Source organism: Asparagus officinalis, chromosome 8 (genome assembly GCF_001876935.1).
Source record: "Asparagus officinalis chromosome 8, Aspof.V1, whole genome shotgun sequence".
Lineage (NCBI taxonomy): Eukaryota > Viridiplantae > Streptophyta > Magnoliopsida > Asparagales > Asparagaceae > Asparagus > Asparagus officinalis.
In genome coordinates, this window is record NC_033801.1 from 1472063 (window position 1) to 1484313 (window position 12251).

The 12251-nt window shown below is 38.6% G+C and overlaps 3 protein-coding genes across 7 annotated transcripts; 1 reads left to right on the forward strand and 2 right to left on the reverse strand.

Annotated features, from left to right (window-relative positions):
• Positions 2852–3826, reverse strand: LOC109819429. The gene has a single exon (XM_020385155.1). It carries the CDS (start codon positions 3824–3826, stop codon positions 2852–2854), a length of 975 nt encoding a protein of 324 aa, XP_020240744.1.
• LOC109820699 (putative E3 ubiquitin-protein ligase RING1a) lies at positions 5524–7544 on the reverse strand. 5 transcript variants are annotated; one of them, XM_020386888.1, is made up of 2 exons: positions 7454–7544; positions 5524–7061 (listed from the first exon to the last, which is right to left on the reverse strand). In XM_020386888.1, the coding sequence occupies exon 2, from the start codon at positions 6998–7000 to the stop codon at positions 5753–5755; it is 1248 nt and encodes a 415-aa protein (XP_020242477.1). In that variant the 5' UTR covers positions 7001–7061; positions 7454–7544; the 3' UTR covers positions 5524–5752. The 5 variants fall into 5 exon arrangements, with proteins under 5 accessions (XP_020242477.1, XP_020242478.1, XP_020242479.1 ...); XM_020386889.1 differs by having other exon boundaries at positions 5524–7159; positions 7454–7519; XM_020386890.1 differs by having other exon boundaries at positions 5524–7156; positions 7454–7508.
• LOC109820458 (bifunctional pinoresinol-lariciresinol reductase-like) lies at positions 11231–12245 on the forward strand. Its single transcript, XM_020386604.1, has one exon. It carries the CDS (start codon positions 11360–11362, stop codon positions 11729–11731), a length of 372 nt encoding a protein of 123 aa, XP_020242193.1. The 5' UTR covers positions 11231–11359; the 3' UTR covers positions 11732–12245.

Here is a 12251-nt window from a genome sequence, read left to right on the forward strand (position 1 = left end):
AGCCATCTATACCACTGCAAGGCTTCATCCCTTAGATAAAATGAACAGACCTTGACCCATTCATCTTCTTTAATATCATAATACTCAAAAATCTGTTCAGTTTGCTCTAACCAAGCTATACTATTTTCAGATCCAGAGAAAGAAGGAAAATCCAGCCGTAAAGATTTCGGTTGAACAAGTTTTTGATTGCTAAAGAAAGACTTTCTTGGAGTTGATACATTACCAAAGCTGTTGACAGGTTGAAACTCCCCACTGAATTCAGGAGTCCTTCGACTTAGGGGTTGATATCCATTACTGTGATCATTCCTATTGGAATCACCAGCTCCTCTTGAACCTGAATTCAGACTCCTGTGATCTTCCCTCGGTCCTGAGCCAAGAATTCCTTGGTCAGAATTCTTGAAATTCTTGAACTCTTGGATTAGAAACTCCAGCTTAGAAGAGAGCTCACCCAACTGTGTTGAAAATCTCTGATTGAAAGAATCCTGTTGTCGATTGAAAGAACTGTTCCTAACAACAGCATCCTCTAATCGAGCAAATCTATCATCTGGAGTAGGCTCATCAACCTCAACTTCCACCTGATCGTTCAAGAAATCCTCAGCGCCCGCTTCAGTTTCTTGTTGCTCTGATACCAATTGTGAGGATCGAAGACCTCGATTCACCTTCCTAGCCATTGATTTAAGCTAAATTCAGCTTTGAGAAGAAGAGACAGAGATATGAGAGAAAGAGAGAGAGAGAGAGAATTGGACAAGAAAAGTGTATAGAACTGAGGAGAAGAGATTTCTTATTCATCAACTTGTATCTCAATTATTACAACCATCTATTTATACAATTCTTCTCACTCTAACAGACTGTGCACGTGCACACAGTTGCAACAGTAATAAAAGAAATTAACAGCTTAACTGTGCACGTGCGGACAGTTAGGTTCTCTAACAAAATCCAACAAACAGTCAAACATTTATTATAGCCCCTGAACTTCGAGATTTTGCATGATAGCCCCTAATAGCTTGCATATCAGTCCTTGTTCTTGTATATCAGTCCGATAGTGCACACAGTTAGGCAGAATCTTTCCCAGCTTCCAACCTCAACTCCAGCTGCCTTAGCATTGGCTCCTGACACCTACATGCTAATTTTAGAGCTTTCTAACCATTAATATTTGTTAAAATTTTCATTTGAAGTATTCCAAATTCTATTTTAAAGTAGAATTAATATAAGTTTGAAAAAGGAATTAGAAATTTGATTTATTTAATAGCAAACTTAGCCAATATTATTCGTTGAAAAGCTCTAAAATTAGCATGTAATTATCATAGAAAACATTTGAATGAAAAATTTCACGTATGAATGATCGCTGGCAGTAACGTGCAAATTGTGGAAATTTTATGGTATTTTATCGTACCATAATGCAAACTTGTGGTATATACTTTTCGAAATGAAAAACTTACGGTATTTTTGTGCAATTCAGCCCGTTTATTTTGAAAATATTTTTAAAAAAACTGAAAATCTCAAATAATAAAAATGACAGGAGAAACTATATATTGCAAATTCTATTACTATAAAAGTAAAACTGAACAATTGAGTTTGTCTTATCAAAGCTTGTCGATAATGGCACACCATAATATGAACTCTTCAGTTCAGGAGTTCCATGCCATCTACCTGGTCATCCTGGGTGTCATTATCGACTTTGTCTTGTGACTCTTATCAAAGTTTGGTGTTCTGAACATCCCATTGGTGTCATTATCGATTTTCAATGTTTTACCTGGTTTATTATTTGAGATTTTGCAATCTATTATCAAAAAAGCAACTACTCTTAGACCAATTTCATTTATCTGCAGGTTAATGAGAACCTAGGATATGTTATTTGAGTATGCAGACAACAAGGATTGCAAATTTAGAAGTCCATAGTGATGCACGCATAAAGACTGCATCTTTATGCATTACTCGGTGAATCAAGCAATATGTAGCGAAGTTGACTCTCCAGTTGATGGCTAAAGTCAAAAGTGGGGAACAATGCACTCATCAAAGCAAGTTGGAAAAAAAATTGCACATAGTAAATATATAAAAAGGATAATCTTCTAGGAAATTTTCAGAAATCTGCTTTTGAACAATTGAGATCACCAACATCAGTAACTCTCTTCAATTCAGATCACCAACATCAGTAGCATTAACCTTTCTTCAGCCTTGAACAATTGAGTCAGTGACTATGAGAATGGATCCTTGCAAATATTTCACAGTACCCATATAAAATCATGTACAACAGCAACCAGAAAGAACTCAATTTCTGGAAAACAATAATCAAAAGATAAGTTCGACACTTTTTAGAGCAACATCTCTCAATAAAGGAACTGATATGTAATGCTCAAACTAAGTGACAGTGTGTACTAACTCCTTACAGAAAAGCATAGCAGGAAGGAACTGATATGTAATGCTCAAACTAAGTGACAGTGTGTACTAACTCCTTACAGAAAAGCATAGCAGGAAACAAAGTGAAGCTGATGGGGTTTGTTAATACCAGCCCTCGCGCATCAGCAGATAATTTCAAGTTCATATTTATCGAATGTCCGACTCTTCTGTTTGCTCTTATTTGAGGCAGTGCGATCTAGCCAGCGATTTGGATCAAATCACACAAGAATCAAATCACACAAGACCCAATCTCGTAGTTGCCCAACAAACTCAAAATAACATCAGAAATCTCTGAGAAGGTTAATCAGAGCAGCAGAAAGAAATGACGATGGAATCAGTTTCAGTAAAACTAAACTAAATAAGATTGCAGCCTGAATTGTCTTGGGAAAAATAGCAATTTAATCAATGTATGCTATACATTACAAACTAATCTTGAGCTCTAAAACACTAAGTTCTAACAGATGCCCAGTGCTAGTAAATCGTAACAGTACTCATCACCGACAGCATAAGCGGGCAATGGCATGTTCAAGCAGTCCTGCATGGCTGACATGATTTCCTCTCCCCCCTTCACACTTCTTTCCCCCTCCGCTGGCGACGGAGTTTCTTGTAGTATGTGGCCGTCTAGACAAAAGGACAAGCCGTCGAACGACGTTGAGGGTTCAACTTCGAGGCATTTCAAAAGTTGCTCTACGTCCACAGGGTCTGCTGGTTGCTGCTGCGAGGTATTTGAAGGAAGCTCGTCCAAGATTGTATTGATTTCGTCTAACGTCATTGTTAGCCCGTCATCAGCATCAACAGCGGAGGCCTGATGGGCTTCTTCTTGTTCTATCCTCTGCCTCTTGGCACATCTTTTATCCATTGGAGACCGCAACAGTCCCTGATTCATTGGAATTTGGTGAGCTCCTCCTCCTCCTCCTCCTCCTATTCTCTGCCTCTTCACTCGTCTTTGCTCCTCCACCTCCACCTCCACCAGTTCTTCCTCCAGTAACCGCACAAGTGAGAGATCATCATCATCAACATCAGCAGCGGCAACCGCATCAGCTTCCACCAAAGGCTGTGCTGCTGGCAACGAAGTTTGTTCGTCGGCCGTCTGTTGTGTATTAATAAACACTGGCGCCACCTCCTCCTCGTCCTCGTCCTTTCCCTTCCTCTTATGGATTCTGCAGAGCACCACGTCATCAGCCTTGTCATCAACAAGACGATACTCGTGCAAGATCCAGAGGGTGCTCTTCTTACTCTTCTTATCATCAAACAACTTGAACGCCAACTGCGCCCTGTGCCCAATCTCGATCTTCTCCCCGCCATTCCCAGCTTTGTGGATGGCCTTGCCCGCGGCGTGACCATCCCACAGACCCCCTTCATCGACGGTTCGGCTAAACCTCTTGGAGCCGTTGCTGCTTGCACGACGTCTCCTAGTGAAAAAGTACATCTCCTTCTCCTCCGTGTTGCAGTACGGGAAGAGGTGATGCGGGAGGTGCCACGGCCGATGCTCGTAGATGTCGAGTTCCCGTATGAAACTCTCGGGTATGCTGAAATCTCCTTGCGTCCTCCTTCGAAGGTAGTCTCTCTCTCTCTCTCTCTATCTATCTAATAAACACCTTTCCAAATTAAGGCTTCATATTTATAAGCCCAAATACAGCAATTTCCAAATAATTCATCTCCTAATCCGGGGATCAATAGGATTGTTTGCTTAGAAGTTAAGCATTAACCTTAGAATTTAAACTCCCGTGCCCTAACATAGTGCTGCTCAAATTAGGAAACACAAATCTTTTTAGAATTCTAACTACTAATAAACAGCCGACATTTTTACTCAGAAGACCCTATTATTAATTTATTTTTGTTAAAAAAAGAACAATTTGTATGCTAATTAAGACTGGGTTATCGTTGCATCTGATACGCAATATTGCAGCTAGCTACCTTCAACGATTTATGTTTATATATTATGCAACATTCATGCAAAGTAGAAATATATGTTTGATCGATCTGCAAATTAATGTTAGAAACTCCCCTTGCTCAAATGTTAGAATATTAGTATTTCGTTGTACTTATTCTATTAACAGCAGGCTCTTTAACGTATTGCCCAAGTTCATATCAATAATGCTTTAGACTAAATTATCTAAGATCTTAAGACGTTATAAAGCAAATCCCGACTGGATCCCGTAAACCATAAAAACTAAGCCAATCTAAGTTCAAGGCTTCAGTAATATTGGGAAAATTAAGAGCTAAATTGCACAAATATAACATAAAGTTTCCCGTTCCGACAACTAAATTTATAACGAAGTTTTTTCAACTCAAGTCAGATTCCAAATTTAGCTTCTCATGCCTATCAACTTGGTACAACTAGAATAGGACTTTATATTGTGTGAATATATCACAAGCTCAATATCCACATAACACACACTTTTGGTTTTAATGTAATTTTGTCAATATAATGAGATATTAGTGTATAGACTTAAAATTTACTTTATACAATTTTTGCTTAGTCTATAAATTCATTTGAAAAGGTTTCATATCCTTGTTTATCTCATTTGTCCAAAACTAAGAATATTATACACTTATTTTACATGTTTTAGCAAAACTATGAGTTTTTACAAACAGTGAATCACACGTGGAAAATTCCTTTTGGAACATGTTCATTTATATGTTTATAAACTATTCTCTAAATTTTACATTTTTAGAATTTATTTGATATTTTTTAACAGAGTCTAAAATTCAGTGTCTTTGTGCAAATTCTGTTCTGTGCACGTATAGTCGACTCATAAGTCGACTCATAAATCGACTTATAAGTCGACTTACGAAGTGTAGCGGAATTGATATTTTTCATATGCTGAGTCGACTCATATAAGTCGACTCATTAGTTGACTCATGAGTCGACTTATCAGAGAGCCGTTGCACAGTAACGATTAGTTTTCTGTTTTGTGTGTTTATGGCTTTTTGGTCTTTTTCCTTGGGTTTTAGCTGATGTATTGAGATGCTATATATACCCATATGCTCTGAATTCTTCAACAACGAAGAAGATTCCTTAATCAAGTTTTGAAAGAGTTTAATTCTTGCAAAACTTCATTTGGTGTCATCAATGTAATACAATTAGACATGTCGAGATTTCTTGCCGGATACTTATTATCATTTCATGATTTCTCGAGAAATATATATATAAACAAGGTTTTGCACAGACAATAATAGCTGCCAAAAGACTATCCAGCATATAACTCCAGACTAAAAACTTCCAAATGCCATATGCACTCATTTGTAAAGCAAATCCAGAAGCATGCTTCAAGCATTTTGACTACTCCCTATAAAAATATCTATACATCCAATATATAGAACACTGTAAAGGGAAGGATAGTAAAGGAGTTCAGTTCATCCTTCTTCTTTGGCGCATACGTGAACCTCCATTAACATCCGATGAGCCAGAGGAGCTCGAGGGCCTGTTTCTTGCTCTCCTAAGAACCATAGGACTTCCACCCCTGTTATTAGCTTCCAATGATGCATCAGGAACAACACTTTCACCCTCAATCATCGCCATTGTGCTTGAAGTTGAGGCCTGACTAGGAGAAGGCGAAGCCGTAAGTGCCACGCGTTCTTGATCCCTTCGACGCACTGAACGGCGCGGTCTAGTAACAGTATCTACAAAAGCAGAAGTTTGAAGTACATTTGCCGGTTGAGTTCTTGTTTCGACTTGAGGCGGTGAAGTTGCAGTAGACAGAGGGTTAGACTGAAGGTTTCTAGGAGGTTGAGGATTTCTTCCTCCCCTTTGGAAAAAGCTCTCATTGATCATTTCTTGCACCTCATGATACAAATATTCTGTTCTTCTTCCAAACAAAGGGTTTCGAAACAGCTGCCTCGGATTTTCCGCCCTCTTCCCTTTCGGTCTTGGAGGAATCTTCAACTTCAGATCCAAATCTTCTCCATTATTCTTATGTCCAGTAGCTTCTGAACTCCCCCTTCCATAAATAGGAACTAGATTCGATTCCTTCACTTTCCCTCTACATACTGGGCACTCTTTGGAACCACGACGAGCATGAAGCCACTGATACAAACATGGCCAGCAAAACAAGTGACCGCAACAAGTAACAACAGGGTCTTTAGCCAATTCAAGACATATGTTGCAGTCAAATTCAGAAGCAGCATCATTCTTAACCTCTGCTGAGCTCTCTGTCTGTATAGCTCTGTCAGAAAACTTATGCATCCTAATCACAGATGTCTTGATATCATGCATCAGTCTCTCAGGATCAGTTGCAGGATCTGGTCTAGGACCGGCGTCATCATCGTCGTCGTCATCCCCAGCCCCACCGCCACCACCACCATCATTGTCATCGTCTAATCGATGAGTCCTTGTTATCTCCAACCGTTGTCGGGATTCAATCAACCTTCGGATCCGGACCCGGACTTCAGGATGTTCTAGAAGGCGTTGCCGCAATGTGGGCCCACCTGTCTGTTCCCTAGGTTGATCACTGGAGTCGGGAATCTCATCGAGGGGAAGAAGGGCATCGGGAGATGGTAGTTGCATTAAGACATCATTGATACCAGATGATGAGAAGGGTAGATCATTGAGGGAAAGGTCATGACCAAAGTCTATACCCAAATTGAGATTTCGATCCATCTTCTCACTTTTGGTTCAAGAATTAGGGTTTTAGATGAAATCAGGAAGTCAATAACCTAAACTGCAAAACCCACAATAAAAAAAAGGGACCTTTTCATTCAGGAGAACTCAGATAAGCATAGAGAGGAAACGACTGTGATCCTTTCAGCTTTATTCCTACTAAACAGAAAAATAAATTAAACATCAAAATTGGATCTTTTTGCCGTTCCCAAGATCAATTGACTAACTTTATTAAGGGTGAGGCATCAAAAAGCAATCTTTCCAGGTTTCAACAACGAAAAACCCTAATTCTTGAAACAAAGATCAAGAGCCCTAGCTGTTCAAACTCCAAAGCCCTTTATCAAAATCGAAAATTTCCACCGATTCCGGCCTCCATTGCGTTCGAAAAACAACGAATTATAAACACATTTTCTGAAAAAAGAAGATTAAAAAAATTAGGAAAAAGAATTATACCTGATTTCCTCGTTCGTTGGGGACGCCCGCAGACCCCACAACAAGAACGGAGAGAGAGAGAGCTGGGGAGGGTCTTCGGTAGAAATCCTAACTCTAATAATAGTTGAGTTCGTTATCTGAACTCTTTTTTTGCACCCAGAATTACACCCAGCGGCATAATATTGACAAGTGTGAGTTTAAGTTGGTCGTTGGTTTTGGGTGAATCGGTCTATTTTAAGGAGGAATGAGGAATTTTATGAAGTTCCCCAATCCATGATATGAGAAGGCCCGGTTCCTAATAAAAGATAAAAAAACACTAGCGGCACACTCTGGGACACACTCCCAACAACATCCCTCACCTGCTACAGTACAGGGGGTCCCACTTGAGATTTTTTTAAAAATCTCAAGTGGGACCCCCTGCACTGTAGCAGGTGAGGGGTGAAAAAATCTCAAGTGGGACCCCCCTGCACTGTAGCAGGTGAGAGGTGAAAAAATCTCAAGTGGGACCCCCCTGTACTGTAGCAGGTGAGGGGTGTGGTTGGGAGTGTGTCCGAAGGTGTGCCCCTAGTGCTCCTCTAAAAGATATGGAGAAGATTAAGTGTATAATGGCGTCGAGCACTACTTTGGACGGCTCTGATTTTTATTATAGTAATTGGGAATAGAAGAAACGTTTCATGCATCTCATTAGAGCCAAAATTATGTGATACAAGGGTGGGAGAAAATACTCAGATGTATTTCTAACTAAATAGTGGTTTTCATCGGCACGAATCATATCAGAACTTCCCAACAAGCGAGTGACATGTTCTGATTGCTAAAAGGGGATAGTGAAATCCCCAACATGCCCTCTAATATGTCCAGAAAAAAAGCACGCGTTGTCTCTTCTCATGCTGGTCAGCTTAGATAGAATTAGAACTTAAATTTTCTTGGTATGGTGCTTTTATGTTTTCAATCCTTTCTAGCATGTACTAGTACCTATTCGTAAATTCATGCTTTGAAATTTAAATGAAAATTTTGTTGTTGTTAACGTTGTTGTGCTATATGTGAAAAGTTGTAGGAGTGTTTACATTTTGTTGTGAGACATCTTACAAAATTACTATATTACTTGTCTCTTTCTGTTATGATGCATCATTTTTCCACGTATACAAAAATATACAGATGTTTTTCTCTTGTGAGGAATCTGATATCAAACTACAATACAATTAACAGACATATATACAGAATAAAAAATAATAATTTAATAAGCCTCTAAAAACGAAGGCTGTTTTGGATGTATTGGTGGGTCGAAACAGGAAGCTTTCACAGACTTCTATTTACACAGATACAGTTCGCTGCCCAGCCCAGCCCAGCCCAACCCACTAGTTCTTTTAGAAGTCGGCCTGGGCCCCAAGCTTTATTGACAGAGCCATGATCTCTATCCACAAGGAATGTTTTGTTTCTCCTTGAATTTTTTCAGAGGTGATAATAATACACAAGGGACAAAGGAGTGAGAATAAACTAGAATTTTGCATCTAGCAGCCCAGTAGATGATCAAATCCAAATCCACAGAAGGTGAAGCTTTAGTCCTCTTATTATATATTCTTTGATTTACTCTTAATTTGAGTTAAAAAAAAAACACGCCCCTCACGTTGTTGTGCCCGACGGCCTAATTGTTGTGCTTCGAGAAACCAAATCAAAATGTTGAGATAGAAGGCTAAACAATCCAAGATAACTACACAAACACAAACAACCAATTTTTACGTGGTTCGGCAAGTTGTCTACGTCCACGGGGCAAGAATGGAATGGGTTTTTACTAATAGAGAAGAAGAGTACAAACTGATATTACAAATCACTCAAAACAACCAACTAATCTCACTAATAAATCTCTAATTCTCTCCAAAAATAAAACTCTAACAAATAGCTTAAAAATACATCTTTTCTGTGCTCCAAATATCCCTCAATCAATGCTTAATCAAAACCCAATCAAAGTCAAAGAAACCCTAAAAACGTGTCTCTATTTATAACAAAATACAATCCCAAACAGATTGAGATTCTAAAAAACGAGTCTGCCACACCCGGGGATGGCAGACACCACACCACTGAAAACAAGGTAGATTCTGTCACACCTGAGTGTGACAGACACCACACACATGTTAACAGGGACATATTCTGCCACCTGGGTGTGGCAGACACCACACCAGGGTGTGGTGGAGCCCGTCTTGCTTATTTTTCACGTTTTTTCTTAAATTCTTTCGCCGTTTTCACACACGTTTCTTCCAAATCACGAAGGATCATACAATTTTCGTCCGTTTTTTTCCCGTTAATAATGGAGAACGCATTCAACCAATCATCCCTCTTATTACACTAAAGGCATCTCAACTTCATCGTATATAGATTTCACATTGAAAGGGTATGTGTTTCGAGATCTCTCGATCGTAGGGGCTGTTTGGTTGTATGTTTTTACCATGTAGAAGGATGAAAAATGTAAAAAAGTAGGTTCCAATATCAGTTTTCATCACTTTACATTGTTTGTTTAAATTCTCTTTTACATGAAAAACTTACACCTTTTGATGAGGTGTCACCGAAAGCAAAATCATCAAAATTAGGAGTGATTTTGTTATAAAGCTAACACAATATCATAAATGTGTCCAAAAAAATAATTAAAAAAGTCAAAACCTGAAAGTGGTGAGGTGGATAACCACTTTTTATTTTGTGTCATAAATACTCTAGTTTACATTATACTATCCAAACAATGTAATACTATTATTTTAGGATTCACAAAGATTCCTAACCAAACAATATAAACACTCGAAATGGAAAGTGGTGAGGTGGATAACCACTTTCTATTTTGTGTCATAAATATTCTAGCTTCCTAAAGGCATCCAAACAACCCCGTAGTTGTTTCAGAAAGAAATACCTCGTTTGAGAGGAGGATTGCCGCCCGATAAGCAAAGGAACCCGATCCACTAGTTGAAACGATTCCTTCGGTCTCTACTTTTGTGATCCAAATAACAAACCGGCCCACAAACATCCTCACAGCCCGCTCTGCTCCACCAACAACACAGTGGAACGTCCCTGACATTCTCTCATTATTAGCCACGAAGACGGGCGGACAAAAAAAAAAAGGGATGTATATTGCTTGTAGCACTAGGCATCTAGAAACTTTCTTTCCTTAGCTAGCGTCACACATATTATTTGACTACATCAATAATTTGACACGCCACAATATCTACAATGGATGTATATTATTCACTAATAATGACATATAAAAGGAGAGTAAATAATGCTATCAATCACTCAACAGAGTCATGTTGTCTCAGATGAAAGTTATATAGAAAATGGAAGTAACCTAACATTAAAGCCTTGGCCAATATTCACTCATCCTTCAAGTCTTCCCTCTCACCAACCCTCAAATATTGCGCTTGCAACCTAAGCAATACTGCTTGCATCCCATGCACGTTAACACCTTCACAAAAGGAGACATAAACAAAGATAAAGTTAGAAGGGTTAGGTAACTCTAGGTAATATGTAGCTTCTCTTACCGAATACAAATATTATCATAACATTTTTTTATGGGAGTAGAGTGTTCTGAACCATAAAAAAAGGGTTCATTGGCTAGGCATCAGAGAAGCAAAAAATTATTATTGTTATTTGGTCAAAGAGTCGAGAACACTTTGCAGTCTATCCGCAACAGTAGAACTACAAGAGGTATATCTGCAATTGGGCAACAGTACAAAGTGGCCATTCCACAATTAACCCTAAAAAAGTTCATATGTCCAAATTGTCCTTTTGTTGTCCCTGTAAATGGCTCAGAACATCGTGTTTGTATGTGGAATGTTGCAATAAAATTTGTGCTCCTTCTTACCAAACCCTGAACTCACTGTCTATAAATAGTCAGCAGCATGTACCGTGCACCTACAATCAAATCAAAATTAAGCTAACCTGTTAGAAATGGAGAAGAGCAAGGTTCTTGTTGTAGGGGGAACTGGATACATAGGAAAGAGAATTGTGAAGGCCAGCCTAGTACACGGGCATCCGACGTATGTTCTTCATCGAAAAGAGATCGGAGTGGACATTGAGAAGGTGCAGATGTTGTTGTCTTTCAAGGAGCAAGGAGCTCATCTTGTTGAAGGATCTTTCTCTGATCATCAGAGCTTGGTTGATGCCGTTAAGCTTGTTGATGTTGTTATATGCGCTATCTCTGGGGTGCACATTAGAAGCCATCAGATTCTTCTTCAGCTTAAGCTTGTTGAGGCTATCAAAGAAGCTGGAAATGTCAAGGTGATATTCTTTGATCAATGCAATCAAAATTTATCAAGATGAGAACACTATTTTTCAGGTTTACCATATAAATTGAAATATTTCATAACTTGCAGTTTTCCCAGCCAGCCATTAATAAGTGATCTTTTGCTAAAACAACGAAGTATATATCCTAGGTTTTCTGATAAAGTGGATTTGTCCGCATTTAAGTGATCAATCTCTAGAAAAATTTATGTGAATCTTAATTCAAATTTGCTTGAACAGATAAAAAGAGTTAGCTACGATATTGTACCCAATACTAGAGCTTAAGATGACCAAAATAAAAGAAGATTAATGTTAGTCAAGGATTTACAAATACTAAGGAAATTATATTCACAATATTAACCCTTAACAGAAAACTAATTGATTAGTGCAGGGTACTCCTGTTATACAAACTCAATCAATCTTGTTGTGTTGGAGTTTTTAATCAAATAAATGGTTAAAAGTTGGAACTAACTGTACTGAAGAAAGTATAACTTGTTCACCAACTTTCTCAATTAATCACTGTCAGTATCAAGACTTGCCGCAATTGAAAGTGTCTTCT

Bases quoted from the DNA above. Each gene is read 5' to 3' on its own strand.
- LOC109820699 (XM_020386888.1), bottom strand. From the start codon at position 7,000: ATGGATCGAAATCTCAATTTGGGTATAGACTTTGGTCATGACCTTTCC.
- LOC109819429 (XM_020385155.1), bottom strand. From the start codon at position 3,826: ATGTACTTTTTCACTAGGAGACGTCGTGCAAGCAGCAACGGCTCCAAG.
- LOC109820458 (XM_020386604.1), top strand. From the start codon at position 11,360: ATGGAGAAGAGCAAGGTTCTTGTTGTAGGGGGAACTGGATACATAGGA.